Below are 18,405 nucleotides of genomic sequence, written 5' to 3' on the forward strand. Positions count from 1 at the left end.
CCCGGACTAGTTAAGTAAAAAATACTTAGTGGTATCTCTTGTTAAAATTTTATTTCTTCACCGCTTTTATTTTGGTTAAATTATTTTACGGAATCGCGCGTTATGGTGTTAAAGTTTGCGACTGGGTGAGTATGGTGCATTTGAATTTCAGTTACGAGTTTCCCACCCACAACTGTCTAATACACGTATGCGAGGAAATTGGAAGTTAATTCCCCGTTTTTTGCATAACATATTCTTTCAACTTCGCCAGTTTAAAGCATGTGACAGCCAAAACAGTCACATTACCTCTGGCAACATACTCTGCCACTACATCTTAAAATATTTTGCACATTTAACTAAATTATTTCATTGTATTGTATGATGAAACTATTATTCCGTTTTGGGCATACAAATGGCAATGATTGTGGTTTACGCACGTATATAAATTCTGTGCATAAAAGGCATTTGACCATGCAGTTACGTCTAAATACGTGAAATGTTGACGAAATACAAGGCAAGAAAAAAATGTACACACAAGATATGGTTCGCAGTGACACGCATTGCGTCGAATAATACTGTATCTTTGACACGTCACACAAAATACATATAACTCATTTAGGTAATTTTGATTTCTTAAAAGACATTTAAAAATCGAATTAAACCAATTTCTGGGAGCCTTGCTTTTGTACATGGTACAATAAAAAAACATTCTGCCACTTTGTTAAAAACAAATGGTATTGTGGGATGCATTTAGGAAAAAAAAGTCTTAATAAATAGGAACCAACACACTGCACATGGAAGAATTAAGACTCTATGGTAAAACTGACTTCAGATTTCACATCTTTTGCTTTTGTTAACAGTACAAGACTCTCAAAAGTGGGGAAAAGGTTTTTAGAGATAAAATACTTCATTACCCTATGAAAACAAAAACAAACAAAAGACATATATATGCTTGAAGAACATCTTGTTATTAGACTTGTTGTCAACAAGTCTTTCTGAGAGAAATGTAATGCACGATAAGTTTGAAACTTTAGTTGACCATAGATATTTACAACATTTTACTCCCTGGAAACTTTATGCAAAATATAATACTGGTAAACTTAAAATGAAGTTCAAAATAACAAACCAAAAGGTATAAAAATCAAACTATATGCCATGAGGACCAAAAAGCATTCTAATGCACATGTTTGCTTGTCATAGTAAAATACAGCAAGAAAATAGTTTTCCTAAAATATTACAGACTATTTTCATACTTGCTTAAGGCCGCTTGAACAATTCCTGTAGGAATACGCTTTGTATCCATGTTCAATATGTTGTTGTGGAAATGGCGCCTTCCTTTTGGTCTGCTCTGAGTTTGAAATGAAGTATTTCTGGCAATGTCTTTTTGTTTTGTTAATTTGACATGCGCAGAATTGTGACTACCGGGCAATTTTTCTTCAGAATCACAGTTGTTTGGAGAGTCTTTAAAAATACTGAATGACTGAGTGTGAGTGGGATAATTTTGGCTCATTTCAACCTCCTTATATAATGGTTTGGCTTGCAAAAAAATGCCTTTCTCCTTTAAAATAGGAGATGGGGGCTTCACACGCGGCACAGTGCATTGCTCACTACATTTGGACACTTCCCCCGCAGGCAGTACACTCACTTTTCTTGTTTCGTCTTCACTTTCTTTTCTACTATCTGGCAAGGTTGACTGAAATGAATCAACACGAAGGACTGAAACGTTCTCTGTTTCAGAGTCTTTTCTGACAGTTAGGCCATCTTCACTTACAGAAGGGGAATGTGCAGACAACAATTTTTTAGGTATAGATGACCGTGTTGTTTTAGCCGTTGGTCTTGAAAGTGGGCTGGAATAATTTTTATAGTGGTTGAAAACTTCATCAACGATCTGTATGTCCCAACTAACACTTTGCCGGTTGTTTCCAAAATTTAGCAGCAGAAGATCATCCATTTCATCATTGTACTGTTTTACATCATTTCTGTTTTGTGATTGCATTTCAACAGGCTTCTCTTCACTGCACCCTTCAGGATTTTCCAGGACTTGTTTATCAAACTTGGTAACAGCTTGGTTGGAGTATGTTGGGTCATTTCTAAAACAGACACAAGCAAAAGTGAGAATGATCTTTATCAGTGACATTTTAACAAAAACTAAACCATACTAGACACCTTTTTTGCTATATTGTGATGTACACCACCACAAAAAAATACTACAATATCACACTGATAAAATGAATTATTGTTTGTGAACTGGGTCTCAAAAAAACTTTTAATCAGCTTTGAAAGCTTAAAAGTGAACTTAAGTAGTTGGCATGCCATTCGTTTGTATTTAGACTCAGTGAATATTATGCAGATAATTAGGGGAAAAGCACTGTAGTAAATATGTAGTTACAGAACACTAATTAACAGGAAAAATTTCGGTCACCAAAAATAAGTTAAAGCAATTAATGAATGTCTGAAACTGTTTAAGCATTTCAAGTCCAATTCCCTCTTACTGACATAAAAAAAACTTTAACACATAAGCATCACCTTGTCGACATGTTGTTAATCTTTAAATGGGAGGACTGTAAATGATCATCTTTTACACTTTCAAGATTGATGTTTTCAGAATCAAAGGAAAACAAATTAGTTTGATTGGGCAAAGATGGTGTACTTGGAAGGGAATTTGAAATTTCCATTGTTTTGTTGGCAGCTAAATTTAAAAGTATAACAGGATAATGTCTCTAAATTGCTGAACCCAACAGCCATAATGACTTAAACTGTATGAGGGTCTATCCTGCATAAAATGTTTACTGCCAAAATTTAGAAGACACACATTTCGGAAGGCAACTAGTCTCGTTTAAGAATTGCAACTTTAACAACACATAGTGATGAAGGTAAAACGAAAATGTGTTTTGTTATAAGAGGGTCATCATAATAGAGAAACATTAACTAACCCTGCAGAAGTATTGATTTTTTAGAAGAAGAATCTGACCGCCTTCTAATTTTTCCTAGACTTCCAATGCGAGAAAAAATCTTTTTGTCTTCTGATGATTCCATAGTTGTCGACACAGTGTTCTTGGCCATTGGATTAGCAGGTATTCCTACAAAATGTTTAAAATTATGTTTTACCCAGTCATCTTTTACTTGTCTTGACAGTGACATGTCAAACACCAAATGACCATTAGCTTTCATAGTAAACAATCTTTTTTGTGTGCAACATTGTCGGTTCAAACACAAAACAAACCTGTGTCACATAAAATTTGCAGACAAGCCATTCAGATTGTATTTGTCAAATAGAATTCATACAAAGCTTTTTTATGTGATTTTTTAAAGATGTGTAAATAGTATAATTATAATATGTTATCAACTGAAGTGCTAAAAATAATCTTACTATGATGCGTTTTTACTGCAACAGAAATGCTTTCTCTCATATATTTTAGTCTAGAACAAGGGTGGGCAACCTTTGTTAATGTAGGGCCAATTATAAATGTCAAAATTAGATCGCAGGCCGCACATGTGCATAACACAAAGTGATTTTGTTTTGTTTCTTACCAAATATGCTTAACTAAAAGTATAATTCGTATTTGATTCTTGCCACATTTTGACAGATCGCAGAAAACTAGCACCAGGCGCATTAATCAGCGCAAAAGTATGTAATAATTGGCCTCGTTTGCCAGTACTTTTGAAATCCAAGCATCTCTGCGGGCCGCACAACCTTTAATGAAGGGCTGCATGCGGCCCGCAGGTTGCCAACCCCTGGTCTAGAACAACATAAATTACCTTCTTGGAAGTAGATTAATGTTCCTGAAGCAAAGAGTATAATGTCAAATTGCATTTTAACGAAGATTATGTACAGACCCTTAATAAAAAAAAAACATCGCACATTTGTGGCACAGTCATTAGGGTGATAGAGCCACCTTTCAGCCTACGACTATTGCTTTCTCCCTCTTTTGTAGTAGCGTTTGTGTTAAAGCATTTGTTGCAATTAAATGCCAACCAATATATACTTAACTGTAGTGGAAGCATTGATCTACTTGCAGCACAGTGGGTTATTGTATTTTATTATAAAAAAGAGAGAGAAGCCATCTCTATGCAGCTGATAACTTCATATGGGCTGGGGCAATGCAAATAGGAACAAGCTGTGTTTAACGAGTAACTTTATTTCTTCAATTGGAAAAAGGCTGTTTTAACTACTGTGATTATGATTACAGTCTTTCTCTTCTCTTATTTTAACAACATAGAAACAAACAAGTGGGCAACAAACTGCAACTTCTGCTCTAAGGCAATTGGGACTACAAACTAAAGAAAAAACAGACCGAGAGACGATATTACTTTAAAGTGTACGGGGTGTGTGTCACATTGTAGAATGCTTGTGTGCCACTAATCTTACTTGAAACACATGTGGCTGATTGCACCATACCACAAGATCGAGGAAATGTCATGTCACATTCTGCACTGAGGTGTGAGCATTGGTCAGGTTATAGGAAAGCAATTTTATGTCTTTTAACTATGTATAAGAGAGAAAGCATCTCGGTTATCATGGATGAGCATCATAGTAAATTCATTAGAATGTGTAAAAACCCCTTCCGATAATGACTTGAACTGTTTATACAACATCTGAAAAATCACATATTCTGGTTAATTGCATAAAAAAGATTGGCAATTTGATGGCATTAATAGATTTATCTGTTTTTGAATATATTCAGACAAGAACAACAAATTGTCCTACGATTGGTGCACCACACAAATATACATACATGCACACAGCTATAAAGGTCTGATACCAACCTCCAAAACTATTCATGCGCAGAATTGAACGCTGAGCCTTCAATGGAATAGCTGCATGGTGATGCTTTATAATCAGTTTTTTTATGTGATAGGTCCAATCAAGTTTGTCAGTCATGGAGGGTGCAGTGATTTGATGTTGGACTTTCTCCCAAGGTTTAGTCAATCCATGAGAAGAAGAAAGGTCATTGAATGGGGCAACAATGAAACTTAGTGGGTTTCCAGAAATGCTTTCCAGAAGAACAATGTCAGAACACTGTTAAAATTGCCAGATTATTATCAATAATTCTGCACACCTACAGAATCTTTTTAACAAACAACATATTATTTTACTGTTGCCAACTTAAATGCCAATCAATCATACCAAAATATGATGTTTGCAAAAAATGACTCCATCATCTCTCTTTTTTGTAATCAATAACATTTTGTCAAAAAGGTACACATATCTTTCAGTTTTAGCCCCTTGGAATTTCAATTCTCCTTCCTTTACAATTTCACCATATGTTGCGAGTTCATCACCCTGTGAATAATGGTTGATATTTTTTTAAGTATATACCAGTGGTTCTCAACCTTTCGTGGACCGTGGCACCCTAAAAGTACTTTTTGGACCTCATGGCCCCCTCCAAATAACCCTGTAGGACCTGTGGCCCCCTTAAAAAATTTAAATGGCAATATCATGTTGGAATTTGGTACTAATTTCGACTTTAAACAGGTCGAATAGAATAAACAAGAATTTGTAATCATAAAAAACCTCAATATAGACAAATAGTATGTGAAATAGTCGATTAAATTAGGGAATAAAGTTAAAAAGGAAATGGATTTTAGTGGGTGTTTCTGGTGAATCTACGCCCCCCAGGGGGGCCACGGGCCCTGGTTGAGAACCACTGGTATATACATACTAGTGATGCACCGAACCTGCCTAAAAAGGTTCGGGCCGAAAGTGAATATTCTGCTGAGTTTAGCCGAATAATTTCGGCCGAGTTGGACCGAACCTAAAATCCCCTTACTTGTGGATGTTTTCAACTGAACCTTGTGTTGTTGATGTAAGAGAACTCAGTTTTGACAAACTAAAATCACTTTCACAATGCGTAAGCTTTACTAAACACCTAATATTTTGCAGACAACATGCCTCGTATTTTACAGATACAACAAATATTTAAGTTATGTTGTTTCATGTGGGCAAAAATAAAATTTAAGGCCTTAATTCCATGCAACATAAAAGTTCGGTTTGGGCTGAATTAAAAAAAAAAGTTTGGACCGAAACCGAAACATTGGAAGACAATGGATTCAGCCGAAATGATTCGGCCAACTGAAACTTCATGGCATCACTAATACATACTATTGCAAGTTTCATATCCACTTACCTTCCAATTTCCCAGCATGCTTTGAATTTCCTAAAAAACATAAAAAATGCAACTTATCAGTTTTACATCATTCTACAAAAAATCCTACCTGTATGTAGACAGTATCTTCATGTTTTCGTTTCATCTCATTAATATGGTGGGCAAGCTTGGTCATAACATCTAAGGCTCTTTTAATTATGCTGTAATCATCTACATCACTGCTGCAGTTTTTGACAAGATCCTTGGAAATATTTTAGTAATTTTGTTCACAATTTGCAAGTAAAACTTATGCAACAGATTGTTTTTTAATGTTTTTAGCTTAACAGCGACACATAAAGTTTTAAAAATGCTGAGACAGCATAATGGCATTTTTTCCAGCAACTTACCTGAATAAGTAAATGATATTTTAGGACCCGTTGCACTGGTTTCAAAAGGTATGAACCTAATGGAAGAGCATGCTGAAGTGAAGTTTGTTGAGCCTATAAATTGTAGGTTTTTATGGAAGACATAAAATACATTAACTTTTGTATCACCTTCCTTAATGTACTACATTTAAAAACAAATCCTACAATTTAAAGAGTTTACATCTAAAACAGTTTATCCAAACATTTTAGCAATGGCTGAGCGTTTTTATGCAAATAAAGCATGATTAGTGCAAAGATCGATACCTAACCAAAACTCAGTGAACTGGAATTGTTTTACACTTTAGTTAAGAAACTTTTTTTCAACAAATCACTTTCACAAGAACTGGTCCAACCCAAATTTAAAACAATATGACTAAAAGCGCTTTTTCTAAATAAAAATTATGATACACAAGGAAAAACAAAAAAGACCATGAATAAATAACACTAATCCCAATCACTGAATAAAATATCACATATTATAATTTATGGGTTTTAGGGGCTGGTCAAAATGTTGTTTTTTTGCAGAACAAATCATTTTAGTGTGCTTTAATAAGCAAATCATTTTAGCGTGCTTTAATAAGCAGATAACTTTGTTGCAAAAAATACAATTTGTCTGCCTCTTAATAGGGATTTTCAAAGTAGAATAACTGGGTATTCTAGAATAATTGTTTTGAATCTAAAATATATAAAATTTTTGACTGTGCAATCATCTTGCAGCAAAACAACAACGAAAGCAGACCAGTTTAATACATTATAAAACATTTTTTTCATTTAAAATGCAAAAAAAGAACCAACCTAAACAAAAAAGACAACTGAATTGAAACTAAATGCCCAAAAATCCACAAAGACAGAAGAATTAGCATAAGGTTAAAAATTAATTATAACATTTTTGCACCACCGTCATTATAGCGCCTCATGACTTGACGTTATGGCGTTGTTATAATGCTCACTGATTTGATGGCAATGAGACCTTCGCTGTCTTTACAATGACCGGGCGTCGAAGTAAAAACGAAACGCATGTGTTTACATTTTAACCAACGACGAGAGCACACATTTATATAATGGATTCGATATTCTACTTTGGGACATCCCTACCTCTTAAATTAAAATTTTGCACTTTTGTGACTAACCAGAAAATGTTGTCAATAGGCCTAAACAGTTCTACCCAAGCTTATTTTTTAACTAGAAAGGTGGCTTCCTATATACTTCTATTTCGTATATTCCATATCCTATTTACTACACACCATTTGATTCACACATATGCTTGTTTATGCAAGCAAAAAAGAATAGATCAGCACACGTGTGTTTGTGCGGATTAGTTTATTAACGGTATAAGAATGATGCAATTATTTTTAGATTTCCAAGAAAAAAATTTAGAAAGCATCATTTATAGACCATTTATCGCTGCTTTCAGATCTGTCAAATTCTTTTATTATCCTTTATGTGGATTAATAAGGTTTTGTTTGACATATACGAAACCAAACTATGTTTATCAGGTTTAAATCACATCCAAGGAGTGAAACCATCGTTAAAACTGAAAATGTGTGTGATAACTTAGAATTGCTGCGCAAAAACAGCTGATTTCATATCACCGAAAAGACTGCCTTGTGATATGTCTGCCCAGACTTACCGACTGACTGACTGTTCAGTGTACACATATTATAGGCTGTAAAGGTGACCTTATGGCCGATTGAGCCAAAGTTTAAAATACTAAACAAGTAATCCCTACCAACAATTGTTTAAAATTTCAGCACATGAGGTCATGTATGTTTGACTTAAAGGACTGGTACAGCTAAAAACAGGTATTTAGGGGTTAAGGGGGGAATCCAATTAAAAGTTACAAAATTATTTAAACGCTTTACAATGCACCAACCACCAAACATGGAAGTTCTAGATTCTCAACCAGGGCCCACAGGTGTAGGTTCACCAGAAACACCCGCTAAAAGCCATTTCCTTTTCAATGCAAATAATTAAGTGTTTGTTGCAAATTACTTTATCCCTAATTTGTTCGACTGTTTCACATACTATTTGTCTATATTAAGATGTTTCACGATTACCGATTCTTGTTTACTCTATTCCACCTGTTTAAAGCAGAAATTAGTACCAAAGGGGGACACAGGTCTTATAGGTTTACGTGAAGGGGCCAATGAGGCATAAAAGTTACTTTTAGGGGGCCACAGCCCACAAAGGTTGAGAACCACTGTCCTAGATCATGTAAAAGTCAGTCAGCCGGGGTTTAAACTTCAGGAGGATCAACTTTGGATAAACAACTAACGCCGGTTTTGAATAGACTTGAAGCATTCTTTGTCGACCAAATGCACAGGGTTGGGTAAAGAGTCCTATTAGTCGAGTCTCAAGTCAAGTCAGTAGAGGTTCAAGTCCCAAGTCAAGTCAAGTCAGAAGGGGTTCAAGTCTCAAGTTGAGTCAAATGAGGTTCGAGTCTCAAGTCGAGTCAAGTCATTAGCGGTTCGAGTCAAGGCAAGTCCCAAAAAGTTTTAGCAAGGAAAGGTTAAAGGTTTGGACAGTTATTCTATTTGAATGGTTCATCGCGACTTTTTTACCTTAACAGACACCACTTTATTACAGTGAACAAATCCCCTCAACGTCCCTTTCTTAAAGTAGGGTCAACTTTAAGAAACACATTAATTGACACTCATTAAACAGCATGGACAAGAACGTCAATCTGTCCAAAGGAGTTTTTGAAAACCCAAAATTCGTATTTTACTGCATGCACTGGAGCGTTTGTACAGTAATATAAGCGCTTTAAGCGAATACATGGCCTTGACATGTACTGCATTCGATCACATTAAACAAAGCAATAAGTACAACGCTTAATGCTAGCGTAAGAAAGTTTTTGAAGGTAGGAGTGACTTCGCTATGTTAAAATTAATCAAAAATAACTTCGCGTCGCACAGTACATTGCTGCTGTTGAAGCCGACTGAACAGGTTATCCATTATAAGAAATTTCCGCTTTGTTGGTGAAATAATGAGTCTGAGTCAAGTCTCTACTAAGACGAGTCCAAGTCAAGTCGAGTCTTTGTACAGCTAAGACTCGAGTCAAGTCGAGTCTTTGTACAGCTAAGACTCGAGTCAAGTCAAGTCTTTTAAAAAGGTGACTCGACTAGAGTCTCCTCATCACTGCAAATGCATGTAACAAACCAGCCTTAGACAGTCCATAATTAACATAATTAGCTGAAACACTTTTTGGACAAGCCACCTTTACACTATCTTTAACTAAATTGCTTCAATGTACTTCTGCCTTACAAATCGTTTAATTTCAGAAAAGATTACCAATAGCGAGATTTTGAGGTATTTGCAATAACTTGATATTGCTCAAAACCGGGCACTGCAAAAAAACTTGACTTGTTTATGGATGCTTATCTTTAAACCGTATTTTAGTATATGGCTTGATTAAACTTGTTGAAATACATTACATAATGATTGAAACGGCATCAATCTCTTTTGCTTCAATCTTTTAAAAATGGCAATTTTATAGGAACAAACCTTCAAAAATTCGGAAAATGAGGCCACTTTCATACAGCGAGTCAATATTCCAATAGATGTGGGATAATTGGTGCAGTATTCTGCATAAACTTGAAAGTGTTTCTCCTGTTTAAACAAAAGTTATGGCTTTGTGTCTGGTATTCATTATCCTGAACAAAACTTGTTTAAACAAACCAGCCTCAAGAATTTAAAGTGTTAGACTTGGAGTACTGATACAACTACATCTTAAAAATATCCTATTTTTTGTGTAGTTACTCAAAGTGATAAAAAGGCAAATATTAATGATCATTCAAACATTATTATTAGTGAGTTATCCCATCTTGATAGAAATATATGATTGTGATTTGACCAACCTGTTTAATAAAACACTTTGCTATTGCAACTGGATCTCCAATACAGTTTTCAATGGACGACAAAAATTTTCTGAAATAAATTGATAACCTTATTACAATACGCTGCTACACAAAAAAGTTCAAAACTTCAAACCTAGTTTTATAATGTTTTTAACTGGGCTATTACTGATATATAAGTAAACAAAACTCAAAGCCAACTTTAATACCTGTACCAAATTGCCACTACAGTTACAAACTAAAAAAGGTTCTGGCTTAGTGTATTTAACTATTACACATATGCAGTAATATACCTGCTTTAAAAATGGAATTTTATATTGTCAAACTTTTATTTAAATCTATAGAAATGCAGTGGTTACCAAACATCCAACATTTGTTATGCATTTTACAATAGGCAGATAAAATTCTAAATATTGTTTGTGAAAATATTGATACATTTTAGAGTGGTAATTGGGTAAAGTGTAATATGCAACAATTTACACACCACAAGGTTACATAATATAATCTGTCCTGTCCTCACTTTGTGAATATAATTTGGACATCGTTTAAAAAAATTACTCATTTTAGGGTCTAACAAATGGGTTAATTACAGAAGTTCTACAGTCCAACTATTAAAATATCAAATCCCAATGATCCAACTTTCACCCACTTATAATTTTATCCCAAGTTGAAACCAGTTTCTATTTTATGACTGGAGGAATAACCACTGGGTGGAGTGTGTTATACAAAACAGATGTCATATACCAGTTGTAAGTTGTTCATTAAACATTTGTTGGCACAAGGGGGTGGATAAACTGAAGACAAAAACTAGAAGGGTGGCTTAGCACATATTGCCCTTGCATATACACTGTAACCTATTTTAAAACATTAATATATTCCCTACACTTATTTTATATTGAGTCCCATATCATCCACTGGCTTTTATAACCTTGATGGTTTCTGCAAGCAAAAACGCATGTGTCCCCACAAATGCAAAGTCATAAATAATGCATTTCAAGAGATATATAACTATGAGAAAGTTTTGTAGTGTAACATCAAACACAGTGATCGGTACTGTGCATGAATAAAAATGCTATATGGACTAAAAACTATTTAAATTTATTCCATTTATACAATTTTGAAGGTTTTTCTATTTTATGATCTATCTGAGAAAAAAGTGTTAACTAGTGAGAAAATTGGCTAAAACACAACAATCAGCTCCTATTAATGATGAATTGCACACAATTGTAGGGGGCTAGTGGCGTAAATGATAGGGCTACAGGGTTAAACACAACAATATACACCTATAAATGGCACACTGTACAAGCTATCCAAATTTCGATCAATCCAGACATTGTTTACAAAATTGACCCATTTTGGGGGGTTAGTGGGGGTCATTCCATGTCAACTGCCCAGACCACTTAACCCACCCCCTCAGATTTTTTATCAAATTTTATATGTCCATGTCAAATATGTGATCACTGCAACGATGTGCATCAATGCTTTTTGAATACCGTGTTTAAAATGTCATATTTCTTTCTAGTTTGTATATATTGTGGTCATTTTAGTAGGTTAGGTGAACCTTTAGGACATTCTCAATCACCTCATTACAGTTTTTCATGTTTTTGAAATATGGGTCAGTAATTAAAGGGGGTTCATCCACCCTTCTAGTTTTTGTCTGCAGTTTATCCACCCCCTTTTTTCGTTGAAATCAGTGTAACTAGCCGCATGGACATATGAAATTTGACAAATCTGAGAGGGTGGGTTAACTTTTGCCATTTTTCTGGGATGTTTGACATGGAATGACCTTGGGGTAAATGTTGGGGAAACAGGGTTGAACATAACAATCAACAACTATAAATAATACACTCTATAAGCTGTCCAAATTTCATCCAATTCGGTCATTGTTTAAAAAATTCACCCCTTTTAGGGGGCTAGAGGGGTAAACATTGGGGCTATTGGGTGAAACACAACAATTGACATCTATTCATGATAAACTCTACAAGCTATCCAAGTTTCATTTAATTCTGACACCTTTTATAAAACTCACCCATTTTAGGGGGTTAGTGGGGTAACTGATGGGTTTTAACACCCAAAAGTATAACACATAGGCGCCAAGTTTTACAAAAAATGAAAAGTGTCGGACATAAAATATGATGTCACTTTATGTGACGTTACTTATGCTTGCAAACACAAGAACTCAAAGCCCAAAAACCTCCCATAGAATACAACATTCGTCAAAATCAGAAAAAAACGATATGTTTGAAATAATATTTAGTTGGCAATTGCAACATGTTGTTGTAGCATTTATCATTGGTAGCAATGTCAAAAAATGTTTCGTCAACTTGCTGCTCTAACCATTTATTACAACAAATTGCATTGCACGCACCAATGGTCAAACAGACACTGGCTCACAATTGTGTATTTGATGTCATAAAAAAGGCACTAACCAAAACAAGTTGCAGTTTTAAGCCACGTTTTGCGGCTAAATCGCCAGCACGCTTGGTAAATGAAAATTGTTCCTAATTTTCTTCAGACTTTATGATATTTTGTATGATACCGCTATAAACTAACTAGAATATCCACGGTGGCCGCCACCATGCTTTACCAACCCAAGGTGGTGGTGCAACCCCACCACCTCCTACTCGGCGCCTATGGTATAAAATATGAAACCACAATGACCCAATAAACAGCCCTGTAAATTTTATCTAAATCGGACATTGTTTAAAATTCTGACCACTAGAGGTGTTGTTAGCAACCTTCATTAATACATCTGATGCCATAAGGCTGTTAATACCCCTCTGACGGGCATGTGCAAAAACGTCCACCAAGTATTGCACAAACACAAGTACCATATGTTCTGTTACCTTTATTATACTATTACACTACAGAAATATTTTGTTTGTGGTGCGCAGCAACATACAAAAATGTTTTACACTTTGGGGTCTAGCGGGGTAAATACTGGGGTTATCAAGTCAAACGAAGCAGATGGCACATCTGCATAACTGTATCTACCATCTGTGAAAGTTTCATCCAAATCCAGCCAAGATTTCATGCCAAAAGTGCATGGACAAACTTCACCGGGGAAACAAGAAGAAAAAAAGAGAAAAAAAACTGAGTGAAATCAAGATGCGTCCCCTTCCCATAAAAACTGAAAGGGTAATATCAATTTCTTCAAGGAAGGGGATCTATAAAAAAATCCTTAGACTTGGTGAAAACATATGGGCATATAATAATGCCATAAATAATGGTGAAACAGTTAAAACTGTACACCCCATTAATGTCATAAACAAATGGTAAAATTGTTCATTATCTTACCTGTTAAAGTTGATCTTACCTGTTAAAGGCATAAATTTTCTTGATGTTTCCAAACAGATTATCAATGGTTTCATGGTTGATAGATAGCTCTGATGCACTTTTCATTGCAAGCAAATAGCCCTGAAACAAATTTACTTATCTTGAAAAATCAAAAACAGCAAATTAGAAATGACACAATTATTTGTAGTCTCTGATTATTAGTCTATTTGCCAGGGGTAAATTACAGACAGCACAACAACAAATGTTAAACTGCTACAAACACAGCAGGGTTAAGTGAGACATTTTTCAGCCACAAGTTTTAACAACAAAATATACCTACTTGCTCTATTACTTTTGTAAATAAACCATGGAATACAAAGACATGCTGCTAGAAAATACTAAATAGCAATTCATTAAAACACTTTTATAATCATTTTATCACTCTTTTGATACATACTATACCACTTTTAATCCTGCAACATCATGAAATTTATAAATGCAAAATTTAAATGGTTTTAAAACATAAAACCAGTCACACCCCAACAGCGAAAGTCTATCTTTATTTATTCTGATTTTAAATTGATTAGTAAAGGGTGTATTAAATGTTTTATGGTAAAGAATGTATGTTTTTCAGCAATTAGATTGTTATGCTTTAACAGGAAAATGCAAACTTATCAACAGTGCATACACAAGCACCCTAAAATTTAAAACATTGTTTTGGGGTTGGAGAGATAATGATGTTAAGTTCATAAATATTGTGAATGTTTAGGGCCATAAAATTTCCAGAAAAGGGGTAAATTTACTTGTCTGATTAAGTATAGCGTACGTCAAAATACAGAAAAAAGGAAAATGTTTTTTATTGTACTGTTATACCTTGCAGAAGTTATATATAAATAGATGTAATTTTTACATGTCATATTAATTTGATTATAAGTTGTGGCTTACAAAGTTTTTTGCCCTGTGGATTTGGCGCCCTGACTAACAATTGGTGACAAAAAGTGATACTGCGTAACAAAACACGGTGATGTGATACCATTTTATATTGATAAGTTACCCAAATCAATAATTTTACAAATCGGCTGCATAAGGCACGGCGCGAAATTCTCGCAAATTTCGAATATCGTCCCATTTCGATCCCCTTGATCCGCAACAACGCAACCCACTTCGTGCGAAGTGTTTTCTATGGATTTTTATCATGACCTGTAAAACTCTCAGGCTAAAAGTGAGATTTTTAAAAATAGGGTGCTTGCAAGTGGATTCAAAAAACATAGTTACACGGGGTGTTATACCTGAAATTACCTTATGTTACTATGTAAAATGCACACAACACACATGTGAACAATATTTTTTGTTTTTTTTCGTTGGCCCCTTGGCGTTGTAAACCTTGGAACGCACCCATCGACGGTGCATCCATACTCTTCCACTGCATCAGGAGCGCAACACGTATCGGTCTATAGCAGGGCTACTCAAACATTCTTGCTCTGCGACCCTATCTTAAAACAGAAATTTCTACGCGACCCCTTGATGGGTATAGCCCAGGGGTGCACAACCTTTTCGCTTTGGCGGCCGCTTATTACCTGCTTGCTTGTGTTTTAAAATTACTGATGTAAAGAAATACTTATTTATTATATATATATATTAATATATATACACACTATCTAATGGCGCCTAAAAAGCCTAAATTATTTTCTAACTTGATACACAAATTGACAGTCTTAGCATTTATGACGTCATAATCTATATTATGACGCTTGTGGTGTCTATTTTTTCTCTTTACGTCACGGCCGCCAGATGTATGTAACATTCTAATAAACATGTTCACGGCCGCACAAACTCGTCTCTGTACGGCCGCAAGGTTGTGCACCACTGGTTGTGCGCCCCTGACCCCAATTGGGGTCGCGACCCACAGTTTGAGAGGCCCTAGTCCAGGGGTGGGGAACCTTTTTGTTTGTGAAGGCCGCCAAACGGTTTATCGGCACTCGTTTAGGCCGCACAAACTATTTACCAGGCCAAGGACAGTGCATGGTGTTCAAACTTTTTGACTTACAGGTTGGTCGCTGTGCTATTGAACTTACGGTCCAAGCTAAATAAAATTCCTTACTACATTTTCACCTTCACTACAACATTCGGGATTTTATTAATGTAGAAACTCGCTTGTTTACCAATATTAATCAGCTTGTGACATCACAGACGAGTTTAAGACATTCGATTATGCGCAAACAATAGTTCTTTTGCAGCATAAGTAAGATTGCAGAACCTGGGTCTCTTCGCAGACCTACGGAAATCGCTTTGTGTACCAGTACGCAACCACTTGGCTCTAATTTGAAAACAGCTGCCCTAGAACCAATCAAATAATAATGTGGAATAAAGGTAAAAAAATACGTTTCTGTATGGTTTTTTGTGCCTGGTACAGTGTGTATTATCAAAATCCTAAATTGTATTCTGACATCGAAGGCCGCACTGAGTGCCCTAAAAGGCCGCATGCGGCCTTTAGGCCGCAGGTTCCCCACCCCTGCCCTAGTCTATAGGACTATAGAATAGGAAACGGAAAGCAAGCTTTCGCAGTCCATTTTGCTCCAAAAAGTTCGAAAACCACTGATGGTCTCGGTGAACTTTGAACCCATGGTCAAGAAATTCTTTTCAGTAAATAATTTAATGCATCCTTTAAAATAATGCGTCCTTTAAATAATGCGTCCTTAAAATAATGCGTCCTTTAAAATAATGCGTCCTTTAAATAATGCGTCCTAAAAACCATAAATGCTGTTTTTTTTGTTCAAGGGTAGTGCCTGGGAGTATTTTAAGAGTAACCTTAACAAAAGGTTTACAAAATTCCACATTTATTTTAATTCAAGAAACGGGTCTCTTATGGACAGGGTTGACGTATCGACTTTATTTTTAAGATTTGTCCTTATTTTGAAGGGCAATGTCATAGAAAAAATTATGTCCTCATTTCTAAAAAAATGTCGTTGTTTGTGACTTGAGTCCTTATTTTGACTTATTTTCAACAAATACAAGTGAAATCCCTGCTATAAGTTAAAATAAACCAAGACCTGAGCTATCATGAGACGCACAAAATAAGTTCTACTAACCAGGATTTGCTTGAACAGATTGTTTCTGGCAAAAAATATGTCATGTGATATGTCATAGCAGAGTTGCAAGCGGGCCCGAAATCTGAGCCCGAACCCGGCCCGAACCCGAAAGCACAAGCCCGAAACCCGTCCCGAACCCGAAACGTTTTTGAGAAGCCCGTTTGGGCCCGAAATTTTGATTGACAGGCCTATCCACGAAAGTCTTGCAACAAAGGATGAGAAATAAAAAAAAAGATCAAGGCAACAAACACAATGAACATCAGTACACAATGTCGTAAACAATACGCTTGAAAGTCGGGTGAGCATGAGGTCAAAGCCAGAGACTTGTTACTTAGCTGAGTGATTTTGTTAAAAAAATGGCGGACACGGAACGTAAAGTCAGGCCCGTTTTAAGCCCGTTTTCTCACAAATACCTAAGCCCGAACCCGGCCCGAACCCGGCCCGAACCCGGCCCGAAAAGCCCGGCCCGACTTGCAACTCTGTGTCATAGTTCGTATAAATGCAAAGATTTGTACAAAAACGTTTGTTCATTTCGTATGGAAATTTATTTTTGTCCTTATTTTGGTGTCCATGTCGATGACAACCCTGCTTATGGGACTAATTAATATGAATTCCCCTCTTGCATGAATAAATTTGAAAGCAATCATTTATTATTTCGAAGAGTTGCGAATGATAACGATGAAAACATTATCATCTTTTGCACTAAATTCTCGTTAAAGTTTATGCAACTTACCCCTAAAACATCTTCCAGTGCTCTTACGTACATTCGTTCTGTTTCCACAAGCTCCAGCATTATTCTGTCAACGTAAGTTAGAGCAGGGTCGTCTCTCATTGCCATTGAAGAAATTGGAGACAGATGGTCTACTTCGCTCAGACGTTTATTGATATCGCGGACTGACACATTTCTTTGCTTTTCCAATTCTGATCCATTGCGATGAATGCGCAAATTGTTGTTAGCTTTTTGCGAGTCACAGTGAATCAACAAGCCTGAGTTTTGCTCAGCTGTCTCCTCAATACAGTCTTCCAGAACGCCATTCCGATCTAACTGACTACACTCCGTGTTTTCATAAGATTGGAAGGAATCGACATGGTCAGGTGACCCAACAAAGTAATCACTACAACGCGAAGTGCGAGAAGATATTGATGAAGCGACTGAACTGAGACTTGATGGGCGGCCATGCTTTTTGCTGTCGCTTTGTCCCAATGCATTTCGCCTTATGTTGTGAACATTTTCAAAGTTGTAATGAGTAATTTGTCTGGGCTGAAAGTTTATGCCGATCGTAGAAACAACGCTGGTGGCAGGATTTACCATCTCCGGTTGGTCCCAATATTTCGTATTTTCAGCATTCGCATCAAGCGAAAAATCACCAATTGGTTTTGTGTTTATTTCCGTGCCATACGATGCTCGCTCAAAAGTGCCAGACGACTTGTCGCCAGTTTCGTTTCCGTACATTTGATCTTCCCTTTGCACGCAAACGTACACTCGACAATGACTGGATGGTCGATTTGCACTCATTATTTGAAAACTAAGCTACGAATATCACCTTAATCATCATTGCGACTACATACGTGTATGTTAACACCCTGTATTTGCTACCAAACAAACATTTAGATTGATGAACCTGACGGACAGGCTAATATAACTAAATTTCATTTTTTCTAAAGGGCTATTTAAACACTGCGCATCAACCGCTGC

At 36.0% G+C, this 18,405-nt stretch overlaps 1 protein-coding gene across 2 annotated transcripts; it reads right to left on the reverse strand.

Annotated features, from left to right (window-relative positions):
• Nucleotides 1–336: 336 nt before the first annotated feature.
• On the reverse strand, nucleotides 337–18,243 carry LOC145231479 (uncharacterized). Of its 2 annotated transcripts, none has more exons than XM_080096344.1 (12): nucleotides 17,443–18,243; nucleotides 13,661–13,761; nucleotides 10,348–10,417; nucleotides 9,995–10,099; nucleotides 6,473–6,565; nucleotides 6,196–6,327; nucleotides 6,108–6,137; nucleotides 5,108–5,263; nucleotides 4,747–4,999; nucleotides 2,913–3,059; nucleotides 2,506–2,668; nucleotides 337–2,069 (listed from the first exon to the last, which is right to left on the reverse strand). In XM_080096344.1, the coding sequence occupies exons 1-12, from the start codon at nucleotides 18,223–18,225 to the stop codon at nucleotides 1,214–1,216; spliced, it is 2,889 nt and encodes a 962-aa protein (XP_079952470.1). In that variant the 5' UTR covers nucleotides 18,226–18,243; the 3' UTR covers nucleotides 337–1,213. The 2 variants fall into 2 exon arrangements, with proteins under 2 accessions (XP_079952470.1, XP_079952471.1); XM_080096345.1 differs by lacking the exon at nucleotides 17,443–18,243 and adding an exon at nucleotides 13,961–14,116.
• Nucleotides 18,244–18,405: the final 162 nt, after the last annotated feature.

This window comes from Phallusia mammillata, chromosome 1 (assembly GCF_965637545.1).
Source record: "Phallusia mammillata chromosome 1, kaPhaMamm4.hap1.1, whole genome shotgun sequence".
Taxonomy (NCBI): domain Eukaryota; kingdom Metazoa; phylum Chordata; class Ascidiacea; order Phlebobranchia; family Ascidiidae; genus Phallusia; species Phallusia mammillata.

What these genes read in the sequence shown, in the direction of transcription:
- LOC145231479 (XM_080096344.1), bottom strand. Translation starts at nt 18,225, where the DNA reads ATGAGTGCAAATCGACCATCCAGTCATTGTCGAGTGTACGTTTGCGTG. An exon ending in AAGATACTGTCTACATACAG is followed by an intron (nt 6,138 to 6,195) that starts GTAGGATTTTTT and finishes TATGTTTTTTAG; the next exon opens with GAAATTCAAAGCATGCTGGG. An exon ending in AAAATCAATACTTCTGCAGG is followed by an intron (nt 2,669 to 2,912) that starts GTTAGTTAATGT and finishes TTTTAAATTTAG; the next exon opens with CTGCCAACAAAACAATGGAA.